A 16,995-nucleotide genomic window follows, 5' to 3' on the forward strand; every position below is an offset into this window, starting at 1 on the left:
ATCCCCTGACCTTGCATTTCCACTACAGTTGTTCCCCAATGAGCCTGGGTGGATCATGCCTCTGTGTGGTTGTACATGCTGTTCCTATGCTGGGGGTGCCCTTCCACCCAGTGGCAGCTCCATAAACACCACCCCGGGAAGTGCCCCCTCTGTGATGATACTGTGGGAAAAGATTGGGCTTGATTTCCACCTGTGTGGCTCCTGGCTGGGAGGCCTTAGCACAGGAATCGCCCGCCACACCTTTAACATGCAGCCAGAGTGCTGGCTGTGTGTGGGGCTGGCAGCTGTGAGGTGGAAGGAGACAGCTGTGGGAAGGGCTCACACCACCCCTGGCACATGGTAGGAGCTTCATGGGGTTGGTTCCCTCATGTTTTCTTAGACTGTGTTTTTACCCTTACTGAGACGGCAGCCAAACCCCGAGAGAAAATAAAGTCAACACCACCACACACAGGCCTAGTGGAAATTCCACTTCTATGTATGTTGGGTTTTTTTCTTCCTGGTCTTTCTTTTTAATCAAGCTATGACACACATACCATAAAATTCATCCTTTTAAAGTATACAACTCAGTGGGTTTTAGTATCTTCACGGAGTCGGGCCACCATCAGCCTTCCCTAATTCCAGGGTATTTGCATCACCCTAGATGAAACCCCACACCCATGCGAAGTCATCCCCACTCCCCTGTCCCCGGCCCTCCTGGCCCCGCGGGCAGCACTAGCCTACCCCTCCCAGCCTTTTAGTGAGAGCTCCTCCTGAAACTGGAAAGCCGACATTGGCCTTGCCAGTTCCTCAAAGGGCGATGGAAGGACTATGCTGGCTGGCGGAACCAGAGGAGTTTTGTGAATAAAAATTGTTATTAGGTACAGAAAAGGGAATCAAATCTAAGGCACCCCTTAGATGGAGATGAGGATTGGACCAGCTGCTGGCCGTGTGCCCCCGGCAAGCCACATCGCTACTCACTCTGGGCCCTGGGGCCCTGCTGCTCTCCCCATGAGGGATCCTAGAACTTGCAAAAGTCTCTGTTACCTTGGAGCGAATAGGGAGCAAGTAGGGAGCGAGTTTTGGGAGAGCAGCAGAGGGAAGCCCTGCCTCCCAGTGGGCAGTGGGGGGAGGGGTGGGGAGGCTGTCCCCAGGCCCTGCTGGTTCTGATGCCCCAGGATCCTGAGGGTACTTTCCCATGGGCCCCACCTGAAGCCAACAGAGCCTCTGCCCATCATGTGAAGTCTTTTCAGGTCTGAGTGTGTCTTATTTTGCCCTTGGCCATCTCCTTGTACCTTCTTGGGAAATAAACATGTCAAGGACGTGTCATTGAGGACTTGGTTTTTCCTCCTTCTCATGATCAGAACTGCATTGTGAGCGGGATTCTCTTCTTTCAGTGGCACAGTGAGAGCTTATTTGTAAACTTGGGTAGGAAGAAAGCGGATCAGGAAGAACACTACCTTGACAGGCATCGTAACGTGTGCTCTGGGCTGCATTTAGGCTGCACTGCAGGGGATGTCACTGCTTGGAGTGCATCATGTGCCTCTTGAATAGTGCGTGTCATAGGGATCTGTTTGCCTTTCATAGCGGCTGGAAAGTGAAAGTCCTCCTCTCCCTAAGGGGTAAGCTGCGCCCCACAGGCCCCCTCTTCCTCACTCCCATGGGGTCTGCAAGATCTCCAGCTGCCCTTCTTTTGTCCTCACTGACAAGACAGGATGGTTGAATGTCGTGGGCATCTAGATGTCTAGTGGTGGTGCCCATGTCACCTCCATGTGCAGGCTGCATTCTTGGGGCAGCCTGGGAGGCAGTCCTGGTGTTGAAGAGGAGACCCGAAGATCCCCCAGGCTCACCATGGTTCCCCAGGGAGGTGCGGTCAAGCAGCCCCTGAGTGGCCTTGGCCAACCTGAGCCACTTGCTTTTCAGAGCTACCACCCAGGTCACTATCTCACAGGGGACTCTGAGGAGTCTCTGGACTCATGCATGGAAAATGCTATATACATGGGACTGGTGCCCAACCTGGCTCAGTTCCTTCCCTCAGCCTTTGTTCGTGGGGATCATGCTGGGCAGGAAGACCTTCTGCAGGGTCAAAACTACCTGGTCCAGTGGCTCAGTCCCCTCAACAATGACCAAAGACCACTGCACTCAGCAGCATCTCCTTCTCCCGCAGGAGAGTACCTGGCCGTACCTGTTTGGAGTGATTGTGGTCCCTGCCGTTGTCCAGCTGCTGAGCCTTCCCTTTCTCCCTGACAGCCCACACTACCTGCTCTTGGAGAAGCACAACGAGGCGAGAGCTGTGAAAGGTGAGGGCCCTTCCCTTTCCTGCACAGCTCCAGCCCCTGCATAGATCAGCACTGCAAGGCATGCTGGGACCTGGGCCAATGGGCACAGGAAGGGGTGTTGTCATTGTTCCCTTTTGCAGGCACTGGGCTGGGTGTCATAGGGTACCTTCTCGTATCATCTTCCCAACAGCCTTGCTAGGGGGACAGAGAGGGGACACAGAGTCAATCAGGGAGTCTCCCAGGGAGTCTGGAAAAGCCAGAACAGACAAGATAAGATGCAGGTCCCCTCACTTCTGTGCAGTGTCTCTCACTACCACCTCTCTGGTTGTTCCCAGCCACAGAGATGAAGCCATCTGAAATTTCTGAGTGGCTTAGGTGCATAGCGGCCCTCCTTCCGCTCCTTCTCTCTTCACTGACTTCCTCTGTCTTAATATTTACGTGCCAGGAAAGGAGAAGTTGCAAGCACAGAATGAACACCAGATCCCACCAGGCACTGGTCTGAGTGCTTCTGCACAATGACCCATGGGACCTTGCCAGCAGTCCTTCGAGGGAGGAAGGAGTATACACTCATTTTACAGGGGAGGAAAATAAGGCTCGCAAAGGGGCTTGGGAGTTGTCTCACGTAGCTTTCTTTAAATGCCCTAAATGGGGGGATGCTGAGTCAGATTCAAAGCCTGGCTTTCGGAATAAGAGACATCTGTCTACAGAGCCCTGAAAAGGCAAAATTGTGCTGCCTAGAGATAGACAATGCAGAATGAACAATCACATTCTCATTCTTCTAGTTTCATAAAATGAGACGCAGTTGACAGCACCACAGTTAGTTAGGCATGTGAAGGTAACCAGCACTACCTTCACATCCAGCTCTGCTGTCTGATCTTGAGCAATTTTTTAAACCTTTCTGAGCCTCGGAACCCTCATCTGTAAAAAGGAAATGACATAAACTTCCCTCGTGGGGCCATTGTGAGGATTGAATTAGATGGTGCATATAAGGTTCGTAGTATTATCTGCTATCATTTTTACTGAGAACTCTGTGCATTTTAGTTCTAAATTTCATCTATGTCCAAATCCAGGAAAAGACTTGAGAATTATGTATGTAATTTGTGTAACATCTTTTGAAATTCACACTACCTAAGTATTTTCTGAGTTAACAAATGGCATATTGAAATATTAACAATTGCCTATATTTGTCTAGCAGTTTATGGATCAGATTCATTTTCTCATTTATAACATTTCTCTAAAATGAAGTCAGAGAAGGTAATTGTTATTACCTTCATTTTTCAGATGAAGAAACTGAGGCTTACAGGGATGAAGTCCATTTCCCAAAGCTGTGGGTTTTGGTTTATAGAGATTTATAGAGGCTTTTGAAAATATCATGGAAATGATAGTGTTTTCTTCAATACGGTGACCATATACACAAAATTCTGCCTATGGCTTGGTGATAGACCTGAGACTTGAGCCCTCTTTTCTCCAGAAGACCCTGGTTAGTAACTCCCACCCCCAATCTTAAACCCGTTAGTAACCAAACGATTGGAACCCAAGGAAGATTTTCCTCCAACACCCCTTGTGCACAGAGAGATACCAGGAAACGGAAGTAGTGGCTATTGTACCAGGTGACTTCCCATGTGGCCAGTGAGGAGAAAAACCAACTAAAAGTTTGGTTCAGATGGTTGTCAGATGGCAGAGTCTCTGGAGTAAAAAGAAGGTGAATAAGAGAGAGAACCAAGGGGATCTGATTCTAGATGCACCTGGGCTGCGCATTATTGGAAGAGGGTGAGGCCTCCAGCTCTGTCTTTGCTGACCTGGGAGGGTAACTGCACCCCATCTGGCTCTGCTCAGGAAAAACTCTTGAGAAATGCTTCAATTAAATACAGTTGGAATGAATAGTGCATGTCAATGCCAGACAGTGAAGAAGGTTTTGAAGTTTTATTTCATAGCACAGTAGGGAGTGAGGGAGAAGTATAGTTACAAAACATGATAAATATTACATGTGCACTCTATAAAAAGAACAGATATTGGCCTTAAGTTGAAATAGATTATTGAAATTTTCATCTGTACCTATAAAAGTGCTAATTTTACTCCAGACATTCAGCAAGCAATGGATATTTAGCATGTTGGGCATTCTGCCAGGTGACAGGGTAAGACAGTGGTATGAGATGACATTCCTGCCCCCCCACGAGTGAGGGAGGGTGAAGGTCTGGTTAAAGGAGATGGACAGAAACACCCACTAATGGCTCATCTGTATTGAAAACTATTTCATTCTAAGCACTTCACATATATTAGCTCATTAAATCATCACAACCACCATAGAAAGTAGGTCATATTTTTATTCCCATTTTAAGACCTAAAAAAAACCGAGGATAGGATAACTTGGCCAAGGACATAAAGCTAGCCAATGACAGCACTGAAATTTGAATTCTGACAGTCTGGCTCTGGAACTTATGAATGTAAACAAAATGAGCTTTATTACTTAGCACCATGCTCGGCACTGTGGGAGATACCCCTTCTCCAGTCTGTTGATAATTTGGGGAAAAGAGGCCCTGTGTTAGTCAACTATTACTGTAATAATGCTGCATAACAAAACACCCAAAACACATTGGCTTTAGGTAATAGCATTCCTTAGTTCACAAACCTATAGGTCAACAGTGTTGTTCTGTTAATCTTAGTAGGGCTTGACCTTAAAATCCTTCTTGGGGCCAGCTGAAGTTCACTCGCATGTCTGGTGGTCAGCTGGCTGACCTAGGTTGGCCTTAGCTCTGTTCAATGTACCTCATCCCCAGCTGGCCAGCAGGGCACGTTCTCATGGTAACCAGAGAGGAAATGGAAAACACAAGCGGTTTCTCTAAGCTTGAAATCTCCTAAAATCCTATTGGCCAAAGTAAGTCACATAGCTAACCCAAAGTCAGAGTGGAAGGGGGCTTCAAAGTTTTAGGGTAGAGGACATAAACGTAGGGAGGCCACGAACTTGGGCCATCAACACAATCACTTTAGACAAGAGGCCCCTTTCGGGATGTTCCTATCCCCACTCCATCCCCACCCCCAGTTCATAGTGGCAGGGAATGAGTCCCAGGCCCTGGGTCTTATTTATTTATGCCACCCTTGTCAGTTTAGGAGAATCCCAGCCTCCAGTGCCTGCAACACACGTGGTGCTTTGCTTCTGTGATCTCCAATACATCTTCAAAACTTTGCAGACAAGGAAATGACCACTCAGAGGCTGAGTAGCTTGCCTAAGATACCACAGATAGTTCATCACAGAAGCGAGATTCTAACTCAGTTTGTCTCATTCAAACCTGAATTCACTGAAGTGTAGGGTGCTGCTTTGAGCGTGTGTGTGACTCTTATTTATAAGACATAACGTGCACATAAAGACAACTATAATAGCAAAAGATTGGCCGGGCATGGTGGCTCATGCCTGTAATCCCAGCACTTTGGGAGGCCGAGGTGGGCAGATCACGAGGTCAGGAGATCGAGACCATCCTGGCTAACGCGGTGAAACCCTGTCTCTACTAAAAATACAAAAAGTAGCCGGCGTGTTGGCAGGCGCCTGTAGTCCCAGCAACTCGGGAGGCTGAGGCAAGAGAATGGCATGAACCTGGGAGGCGGAGCTTACAGTGAGCCAAGATCGCACCACTGCACTCCAGCCTGGGCAACAGAGCGAGACTGTCTCAAAAAAAAAAAAAAAAAAAAAATAGCAAAAGATCATTAATCCATGGGTTGGAGACACAGAAAATTTCTCCTGAAATATTATGACTTTATATATTAAGCCAGGGTTAAATTCCAGATTTGCATCCATTTCATCTAAGAACAGTTAGATAAGTAATCATGTATCTACTTAGAACTGAAAATGATATCCCAATGCCAATTTAATTCACTTATTTAACAAACAATTATAGATGATTGTAGCATTATGAAGGCATGCTTAGGACATAATGTTCAGGGGGGAACAAAGAGAACATAAAAAGAATCTGTGTGATCACAGAAGTGTAGACGTCGTAGATACGAGCAGGCCCAGGTAAATGCAGGCACAAATGGAGGCTGCTGATGCATGAGGGAGCTGGGCTTTGTGCTTTGTAGGCTCTTGGTGAGGGAGGGACAACAGAGGCAAACTCCTCGCTTACTCCCTCCCCTGTGCACCAAACGCACCCACCAATAACCAACGCAGAACCCAGGAAGGACGCCATGGGGTGATCAGCTAGCTCTTCAGGCCCTGCCGTCTGTGGTGGCCTTACCTGGAGGCCCTCAGCTCACCTATACCCACCTGGAGATGGCTGAGGAGAGAAGAGGGGCTGTGTAACGTTCCATGCTTGCCCTTGTCAATGATACAGATGTCCCCATCTCCTAAACCGGGCAGAGGGAGCTGGGCAGGGGGAGGTGGGGACGCACTGTCTCGGAGGTCTTCTCTCGGTCTCTGCTGGCAGTCACCTGTTCCCGGAAGACCAGCGCCCTCCTCCCTCACTGTTGCTCTGCTTCATTTCTAAGATGTGAGCCAAGACGGGTGACCTCTGAGAGTCTCCTCATTTTGGCCCACGGACTAGCTAAGCCCCAGGACTCCCTTTTCCCTGGCTAGAGAGACAACTTGTTGGGACAGGGTGCTGAGCGAAGAAACAGAGGCCCATGGAGATAAGTGTCTACTGCAGAAAACCCAAGGGCCAAAAAGGGGCGGGAAAACACAGCTCGGATACCACCCTACCAAAGCCTCCAGCCCTCAGAGCACAAAGGCATGCCTAGAAATTGCCCACACACTTCTTCGTTCTAAAGAGCAAGCAACTCTTGCTGTAAGGACCAGCCTCACTTTAGATTTAGAGAATTGCTGAGGGTTTCGCTGAAGCAGAGGATGTTGCCTATGTTGTGCCTGTGGTGGGTGCCATTCCCGAGCAACCTTTGAGATTGCTGGGGGTCTCTGTGCCCCTGAGAGCTGAGAGGAAGCTCTCAACTGTACCTTCAATTCCACAGCACAGGGAAGGAAGTTCAACATTTCTTTACCATTCAGAGCTTCCCTGTGCTTTGAGTCTCCTCTGCTTCTTGGGGACAAGTTCTGTTGCTCTGGGATGACATGATAGTCCCAACTTGAAATTCAGTACCTTCTTTGGTTTTCTCAAAAACAACGGCACCCATGTACAACAAATCACTTGAGAGCTTAGAGACCGTATCAAAGATTTCAGGGTGGTGGGGAAGTCGCTCCATCCTGCCACTCACAGCCTCCTCTTTCCTCTCCCTGTCATCTCTGCTCATCATCCCCTCTGCTTTCTTAGATGCCCCTGGAGCCCTGATTTCTCCTCCCTCTAGCATGTCGAGCACCTTCCCGCCCCTTCTGAAGCTGGAACCAGCCCACATGCAGACATCCAGCAGACACCTTCTGCCCCAGGCATTTATCTAAATATTTTTCTTAGCCATGACAGTGCTTGAGAAACATTCTGGTGTCAGCCATGAAGTTGACACACTTTTCTTCCCCTCTTTGTACCTGGTAATGTTGCTGCTAGTATCATCACGCTCCCTGGCTCTCTGGAACACCTGCTGTGTGTCATAGCATGTGGCTCAGGGTTAGCTGAGAGTTAGCAGAGCTGGGGTCCAGCCCCATCTTCCCCATACCACAGCTGCGTGACTCAGGAAAGCTGCCCATTATCTCAAAGGCTCAGTTTTCTTGCCTGTGAATGCTTATCTCTAGGGCCCAGAGAAATGATCATATCAGATCATGCATATGAGAGTGCTTTGTAATTCTCTTTTATAAAGGCACGAATCCTGTTCATAAGGATTCTGCCCCCGCTGACCTGATCACCCCCCCAAAGGCCCCACCTCCTGATACCATCAGTTTGGGTATTCATTTTCAACTTTTTACTTCTGGGGGGACACGAACATTCCACCCATAGCCATGGGATTCTGGCAGAAGGGCTCCAATTTCTCGCAGGAGGCAGCGTAAGACAGCTGCCCCATCTGGGGGCCTAGGGTGAAGAGCTGCCATGCTAATGAGGAAGGAGATTCATGCATGTGCCTCCCAGATGCGCCTGGTGGGTTCAGACACAACAGCTCCCAAAAATCCCTTAACCCATTCTTCACAGGCTGGGCATTTCATGAAATGGCAGCAGTGCTCATTTTAATGTTTTATGAGCCACAGAGCTTCCTGCAGGAAAGAGTGGAATGGAAACTGTTAAGCCCCCTGTGTGAGGCCCTGGGACCCATCAGGTTTGACTGGGCGCATCTGCAGGCAAGACAGTGCTGGGAGCATATGTTCGGGGGCACACGTCCTAAAACAACATGCGGGATCTTCTGGGCTTCCTCACCAGTGACTTCTTGGACATCAGTCTTGTTGAGTTCTTCCACATGGCAAGTGCAGAGAGACTGTGGGATCTGAGTGTTGACACTGGGCAGGGGTCAGGAGTTCTGATTTGGTCGCAACACCTCTCTGGGCTGTTTCTCCACCTGTACCGTCAGAAGTAGAACAAGATGCTCTCTAAGAACCAGCTCAGCTCCAGGTTCTGAGGTCAGAACCAGGGCACATAGGGGCAGGGACTAGTGTCAGGCCCAAGGCTCCTGGAAGCAGGTGTTCGGGCTCTGTCACCACCCACAGGCTCCCACAGCAGGTGGTTATAAGTGTCATTGCTCCCCACCGAGGGACAGTGAGACGGCACAGAATGAGCACTAAGTGGGCTCAAAACCCCCCCAGTAAGAAATAGGAACACTTTTACACTGTTGGTGGGAATGTAAATTAGTTCAACCATTGTGGAAGGCAGTGTGGTGATTCCTCAAGGATCTAGAACCAGAAATAACATTTGACCCAGCAGTCCCATTACTGGGCATATACCCAAAGGAATATAAATCATTGTACTGTAACGACACATGCATACATATGTTTATTGCAGCAGTGTTTACAATAGCAAAGACATGGAACCAATCCAAATGCCCATCAATGATAGACTGGATGAAGAAAATGTGGTACATATATACCATAGAATACTATGTAGCCATAAAAAGGAATTAGATCATATTCTTTGCAGGGACATGGATGAAGCTGAAAGCTGTTGTCCTCAGCAAACTAACAGGAACAGAAAACCAAATACCACATGCTCTCACTCATAAGTGGGAGCTGAACAATGAGAACACATGGACACAGAGAGGGGAACAACACACACCAGGGCCTATGGGCAGGGGGTGAGGGGTGGGAGAGCATTAGGACAAATAGCTAAAACCTAGATGACAGGTTGATAGGTGCAGCAAACTGCCATGGCACACGTTTATTTATGTAACAAACCTGTACATTCTGCACATGTATCCTGGAACTTAAAGTAAAATAAAAATTAAAAAATTCCCCATGGTAAATCCAGCTCTGCCACTAACTGGCCATCATGCATCTCTCCAGATGACTGCTTCCTCATCTGCTCATGGCCAGGACAGTGCTGGATGGTACCAAAGGGCTCTTCCAGCATCAATCCCAGGCCTCTGTCAGGATGGAAACTTCCTCCAAGAACAGTGAGGATTCTTGTTCTGCCATCAGACAGTGTCTTAGGGACATAGCTGTTTTGGGACACAAGAGGCAGGGCAAAGTAGTTTGAGAAAAAATGAAAAGCCATCTGTGGTCAAGAAAGTGTCCAGCTACCCAGGGAAGCATCTGCTCCAGTGGTCCCAATAGACACAGTGTCTTCATCTACTTGGCATCATTTCTGTGCTTACCCACGTGGAGTGGTACAGTGGGCAGACAAAGCTGTGAATTTTGCTTTGTACAAAGAGGGGATTTGATTGGGAGATCTCATGGCTTTCTTTGTTTGAGTTCCTCTTATATGCTAGTGTGGGAGGCAGAATAATGACCTCCACCCCATCCTGAAAGATGTCCACTTCCTTCTTCCCAGAACCTGTGAATATGTTAGGTTACATGATGAAGGAATTAGGGCCACAGATGGAATTAAGGTCACAGATGAAATTAAGGCTGCTCATCAGCTGACTTTGGAATGAGCTGACTATGAGGGTAAGGCCAATGCAATCACAGGGGTTCTTATAAGTGGAAAAAGGAGGCAAAGAGAGAGAGAACCAGACAAGTGACAATCTGAGAAGGAGTTGGCCCAAGGTTGCTGGCATTGAAGATGGAGGAATGGGACCAGGAGCCAAGGAATGCAGGTAGACCATAGGAGCTGGAAAAGACAAGCAGGCGGATTCTCCCTAGAGTCTCCAGAAGGAACACAGCCCTGCAAAACTCAATTTTAATCCAGTGACACCTGCTTCAGATTCTGACCTCCAGAACTAGAATATGATAAGTCTCCACTGTAATTTGCTGTAGCAGCAAGAGGACACTTGCTGCCATAGAGCTAGGTGCGTGGCAACCATTACCTTAGTCCTAACCCCGCTAAAAAGTCTACAAATTTTCTACCTTTTGCTTTATAGATGAGGAGACTAAGACTCAGCGAGGAAATGTCAAGGTCACAGAGCTAGTGCATTGGTCAATGTTCCACCCAGGAAAGTGGAAATAATATTTCACAGAGGCACTGGATGCCAGGAAATGGTTACAGAGGTGCCAGTAGGGAGAGTAAAAGGAGTTGGGCAGAGTCACCCTGGAGCCCGTGTGTTCACCCTCCCTCCCCTTTCCAGGAGAAAGGGCTCAGTCCCAGCTCAGCCACTGGCCTGCCCAGTGGCCTCAAAGTGCCCACCTCTCTGCAAAATGAAAGATTTGCATTGGCATTGGCTCACTTCTAATTTCTGAAGCCTAAAAGAAGCTCCTCTTTGCCGAGGCTGAGTTCAGCTACTCTCCTCCCGTCACATTCCATTTGTGTCAAACTTTGTCCTCCTTTTTGGGCCACACCATGCATGTCCCGGATTCTGTGGTCTTACAGAGCCAGTTTTGATGCCAGGTGAGTTTGGCTTCAAGAGCCGGTCCCATCTCTTACTGACACTGCTGGAAGCATGACCGTGGCAGCAGGACAGATGCTGGAGCTGCTCTCGCTAATATGGCTGATTCTTGGCACAGATGACATGGGAACCACAGCCTCTGAGGCTAGCCAGGAGCCACAGCTGATGGTGCTGGAACTTTGACTAGCAGAAGAGGTCCTTTCTTCCTCTAACACTCAGCCATGCATCAGTGCCTCTCACTGCTGGACTCTAACAGGATTCTGCTAGCATGGGAGTAAGGAGATGTCATTTATAGGGAGTAAGGACAGGCAGTTTGTAGGCTTCTAGCCCCCATGACACAGAAGAGTTCTAAAAGGGTGGTTGTGGGGCTGAGTCCCAATAGGGCGAATGCTACAAGCTCATAAATAGTGGGATGCTGTCAGCACATTTCAACTCAGCACCTGTGCACTGCCTCCTTCGCCTGGAAGGCTCTTTCCCCAGATGTCTGCATGACCCACACCTCCCTCACTTCCTTTAGGTCTCTAGTGAAACAGCATCTTCTCAAAAACATCTCCCCCAGCTGCTGTAGCTCAGTATCCCCTCTTCTCACTGCCACTTACCCTGATTTATTTTTCTTTTTAGCACTCATTATGACCTGAAATGATATGTTTATAAATTAATTTCCTTAGTATCACTCCCCTCCATGAGAATGAAAAGCTCCATGCGAGGAGGGACACTTTTCCTGTTTAACTTATTGCTGAAACCCCAGCACCTAGAGTAGTGCCTGGCATACAGGAGACATTTACTTACTAAATAATTGTTGCATGAATGAATAAAACCAAAGTATACCAAAGGCTGAGTACAGACTGTAGCACGCTGCTGCTTAAAGCTCTGTAGTACATTCTTGGAGGTGTTTATAGCAATCAGATGGAGACTTACTTGTTGTGGGAACATGAAGCAGTTTCACCCAGAGGAGAAGCAGGCATGGAGAAAGAGAAAGAGAGCGCCATTTTTACAAGGGAAATATTTCAGATCATTGCTTTGGTCCGTCTGTGATATTTCTGTCTTGATAGTTTCTTCCTCTGTTCTGGAGAGGTTTCCTCATGATAGAGATTTTCCAAGTCAGACAAGGCATATATATATATATATATATATAGTCATTCTCATTTCAGGTCTCCCTGCAGTCACTCTCCATGTGGCATCAAGCCCCAATGACTCAAGTGGTGGTGAGTCATGTCTGTCTCTCACTAGAGACCTCCTGGGAGCAGAACCTGTTCCTTATTCTTACCTTAACACAGTGGATCTTTGCACCCCATCCCAGATGCACAGCAAGCTCTCGCAAGCTGCTGGATAATGGAAATGAGCTGAATTTGGCTCCTTAGCCTCTCAGCCCTGAGATTTCTTTTGAGGTGTGTGGAAAGAAAGATCAGACAGATCTAGGTTGGAGCATGAACTCCTCACTGTCCACCTGGGCGAACGTTGGCACATTTCCTCACCTCCCTGAAGCTGTGGACTGAAACACTCGCCTTGAAGGGCTGTTTCTGAAAGACACCTTGCACAAAGCCTGGCACACAGTAGGTACACAATAAACCTTAGCCTCTTCTTCCCTGCTCGGTGTCTCTTGACTCCTCTTGAATAAAGTTGAATCTGTAACTGGGGCAAGAGCTGATTATGTAACAGCTCCCTCTCCCAGCCCAGGAGTTTGCCATGCTACACAGAGGTTTTTTTCCCAGTTGGGAAATGCAATTTCTCATTCCTCTTTCAAGTTCTTTGGAATTAGTGATTAGAACATGGCTAGGAATATGCATGAGGTGTGAGCCATAGGAAGGCCTCTTACTTTCAAATTGAAGGGAGAATGTGGGGAACATGCACTCAGGGGGTAGGGCTTGGATGAACTATTGTTAAATGACTTGGAGAGTGAAGAGAATGAACTCCTCTGAGACAGTTACCTTCCATAAGCTCATGTAATTTTTAAATGGGCTGATAGATAGCAATTTCCCAGGCCATTTCCTCTCTCTCCAAGGGCAGCCAGTTTAAACTGGAGGTGTCAGCTCTGTCCCCTCCCACCCCATGGGTGACATTGCCCCATCTCCTCCCAGTCATCTACACAGCCTGCACACATCTGGGGTTCTGGGCTTGCTTTAGAGACCCTGTTGTTCATCTTCCTCTCCAATGCCTGGGTCCCTTCCACAATATGCTTGACAGGTGGTCACCAGGCTCCTCTTGCACACCTTCAGGGATGGGAAACTCACTGCTCAAAAAACACGTTCATTCTTGGACACATCTATCAGGCAGTTCTTCCTTGTGGTCCCACACATCAGAGCTCTTGCCTGGGGCCCTTGTTCTGACCTCAGAGCCAAGGAAAGCAAATCCAATCCAGGCGTCTCCTCTTGGGAGACTCCCTTCTCCAGACTAGACATCTGCAAATATGAGTAGGGTTCATTACCTTCATCCAGCATGCTGTGAGCACCTCTGCATTTTAGACCCAGAGGAAAACCAGCCTCTTGCATGAGGCATCTGCCATGAGCATTCCGCTAGTGCAAGCGCTGCCCCAAGCTGACAGGACAGTGAGGACAGGAGCCAGCACAGGTGTGGCCACTTACCAATCACAGCACAACCCCAAGTTTAGCACCAATTCTGTGACATGTTGGAAGCACAGAGAGGACTTTCTGGCTCTCCCTCCTACCCTCTTTTTCACCCTGGGCCTGTGAGGAGCTACATTTCCTTCCACCTGTCTTTAGAAGAAGACCTGGCATTTGCTAAACTTGCAACACAGACATCCGTCTTGCTCTGATGAAAGTGATGGTGAAGGGAAGGTTGGGTGAAAGCCAGGGAGCGTGATGAGTGTCTTTCAATTTCAGATGAGATTGAGAGAGAGAGGAGGAAATGTGGAAGGGAGGAAGGAGAGGGGAGGGGAGAGAGGCGGGATTTGCAGGGAGGACAGCATTCCAAAGCTCTGAAGGGTCTGATTCTAAGTTGCTGTCATGGTCTGAATGTTTGTGCTCCTTCATCACCCCTAATTTCTATCTAGAAGCCGCAGCTCCCCAGAGTGATGGTCTTTGGAGGGGAGTCTTTGGAAGTGAGGAGGGCTGGATGAGGTCATGAGGGTGGTGCCTCCTGAGAAGTGAGAAGGCAGCATCTGCAGCCAGAAAGAGGCTTTCACCAGGGAGCTGACTCTGCGGACACCCTGGTCTCGAACTTCTGGCCTCCAGGACTGTGAAGCCTGTTGTCTAAACCACCCATCTGTAGTATGATGTTATAGCAGCCCCAGCTGGCCGAGCTTCCAGGAAGCGTTGCTGGACATTGGGAAAATGATACTTCTGGAGCCCCGGTGTGGGTTCTAATTCTAGCTCCTCCGCTCCCCTGCTGAATGACAGCACTAGCCCCTTCTAGTGTCCCCCTCACACCCTCCCTCTGCTCACTCTAATTTCAGCCTTGCTGCAGCAGACAGTCCATGTGGGCTCAGGTATGGGCCAATGTTTGCCCACCTTAAGCACAGCATGTGCCTCTCCAAATGCTCAGGCCCTCTCCATGGCCAGGAAGCTGCTCAGCCATCTGCAGCTCAGTGTAGACATTCAGGGAGTTAATACCCCTGGGATCAGGAGCTCGCAGATAAATGCCCCAGCCTCCCCCGTGAGACAGTTCTGGAGGTATTCCATGTGCTGCTCAGAAGCCCCGCAGAACTGCTGCCCTTTGCCCATAGAAGTCTCCCCGAGATGCACCTTGGGCTGCCTTGCTCTCCAGCCTGTAAACTTCCCACACCCAGCGTGTGTCTCAGGCTCTGCTGCAAGGGCATCCAGTGTCCCTGCCCATGTGCAAGCTTCTCCCATCTTCTCACCTGCAAAGTGGGAATACTGACTGTGTCTACTTCAGGGGATAGTTATATGAGAATTAAATGAATAAGGGCACATAAAACACAAGGGAACCCTTAGCAAGTGGTGGCCAATGTTATTGCAATGTGGATAACTCAAAAATGAACCTCATGAAATGATGTAGCTCCAAACAGAAGCAGGTGACAAGGCTGGCTGAACTTGATGAAGCAGCTTCAACCTATAATCCCGTCCATCAGGAATGAAATGTTTTGGGAGTTGAAAATGCAGGCCAGTGAATTTCCGTCTTCCTTAGTATCAACCACTGTCCTTGCTGAGTAGTGAGAAGATGTTGCCTTTTTATATTTTAACAATAATCATTTAGCAAAACCTACTGAAACTTTTCATTTGGAATATTTTTAAACAGAAATTTTTTTAAACTGCTTGCAAGTTTGTCTTTGTGAATGTGCAGATCCGAGAGTTTTTTGTTTGTTTGTTTGTTTTTGAGATGGAGTCTTGCTCTGTCACCCAGGCTGGAGTGCAGTGATGCACTTTCAGCTCACTGCAACCTCCACCTCCCGAGTTCAAGCGATTCTCCTGCCACAGCCTCCCGAGTAGCTGGGACTACAGGTACCCGCCACCACGCCCAGCTAATTTTTTGTATTTTTAGTAGAGGTGGGGTTTCACCATGTTGGCCAGGCTGGTCTCGAACTCCTGACCTCAGGTGATCTGCCTGCCTCGGCCTCCCAAAGTGCTGGGATTACAGGCGAAAGCCACCGCTCCCAGCTGAGATCCAAGAGTTTTTATTGGTGATCCGTGTATATAACTTTGTCTACCAAACCACATGACAAACACATCTTTTTATGAAACAGTTTCTTATAAAAGGTTGCTACTTTCTCACTCCTGTTAAAATGTCATCTTTATCCTGAAGCAACAGATTGACTACATCTTGAATTTGAAAATCTCTGTGAGGCAGCGTACTGTCAATGGTCATTGAGGCTAGCAGCAGGCTTGCACCTGGAATGGAGATAGCGAGTTCCACTATTGATTTGTCCTGTCTTTTTTTGTGTGGGAGTTGTTAGTTTTACCTTTAATTTGTGGTTTCTTTTGGGTTTTTTTTTTTTCTTGAGATGAGGTATCGCTATGTTGCTGAGGCTGGCCTCGAACTCCTGGGCTCAAGAGGTCCTCCCACCTCAGCCTCCCAAAAAGATTAGCTGGAACTACATACAGGCATGTACTGCTATGCTCAGCTTTTGGGGATTCTTTACAAGCCAGCTGTACATTCATTGCGGTTAATTCAATTGAAACCAAATATTACCATTCCCAAATCTGCTAACTGGTAAATTGCACAAGTAAACAGCAATATATCAAAAGACAGATCAAAGGCACCCTTTCAGCTTCTCCACACAGTGGAGACCTGATCCCCAGTCACATAGGCCATGTGAAGGCTCCAGGTTCAGTCCATAATAAAACGTTATAAAACTATGAATAGGAGTTCCAATATCTCCTCCTACAACCCTTCTTACATACCCTACTTTGGATCCGACTGCTGTGGGTAATAAAAAGACACTGAATCTAAGTTAAAAACCCAATGACTTCCTCCTCTTAAATTCCATTAGTCGTTGAAAAATAAATGCTTTGATGAAATCTCCTATTTTTAGAAGCATGAGGCCTGCACTGTGTAAGAGAGAACAAGCTCAGTGCCACTCTGGGCATGCAACTTATATGAGGTTATTGCCCTGTGCTCCACACGAAGTCCCTTTGCCTGTCTCCTCCCGAGCCCCTGATCATAAGAGGGAAGAGGCCTCCAGGTTGTTCTGCACTTTGCTCTAGCAGGAGGTGATAAAAGAGGTGATAAAGTGTGGCTGCTGCCATAACAAAGTGCCATGAGTTAGTGGCTTAGAACAATAGAAATGGGGCTGGGCGCGGTGGCTCATGCCTGTAATCCAAGCACTTTGGGAGGCCAAGGCGAGTGGATCACCTGAGGTCAGGGGTTCGAGACCAGCCTGACCAACATGGTGAAACCACATGTCTACTAAATACAAAAAATTAGTCAGGCTTGGTGGCGGATGCCTGTAATCTCAGCTACTCGGGAGGCTGAGGCAGAAGAATCACTTGAATCT

General features: G+C 48.1%; 1 protein-coding gene across 1 annotated transcript in view; it reads left to right on the forward strand.

The window, feature by feature from the left end:
• Positions 1-16,995, forward strand: part of SLC2A9 (solute carrier family 2 member 9) — a 218,513-nt gene that overhangs the window by 64,687 nt on the left and 136,831 nt on the right. Inside the window, exon 5 of the mRNA XM_058430106.1 lies at positions 2,144-2,276. Within this exon, the coding sequence (XP_058286089.1) occupies positions 2,144-2,276 (133 nt within the window). The remainder of the gene's footprint in view (positions 1-2,143; positions 2,277-16,995) is intronic.

The sequence above is a fragment of the Hylobates moloch genome, unplaced genomic scaffold, assembly GCF_009828535.3.
Source record: "Hylobates moloch isolate HMO894 unplaced genomic scaffold, HMol_V3 SCAFFOLD_17, whole genome shotgun sequence".
Taxonomy (NCBI): domain Eukaryota; kingdom Metazoa; phylum Chordata; class Mammalia; order Primates; family Hylobatidae; genus Hylobates; species Hylobates moloch.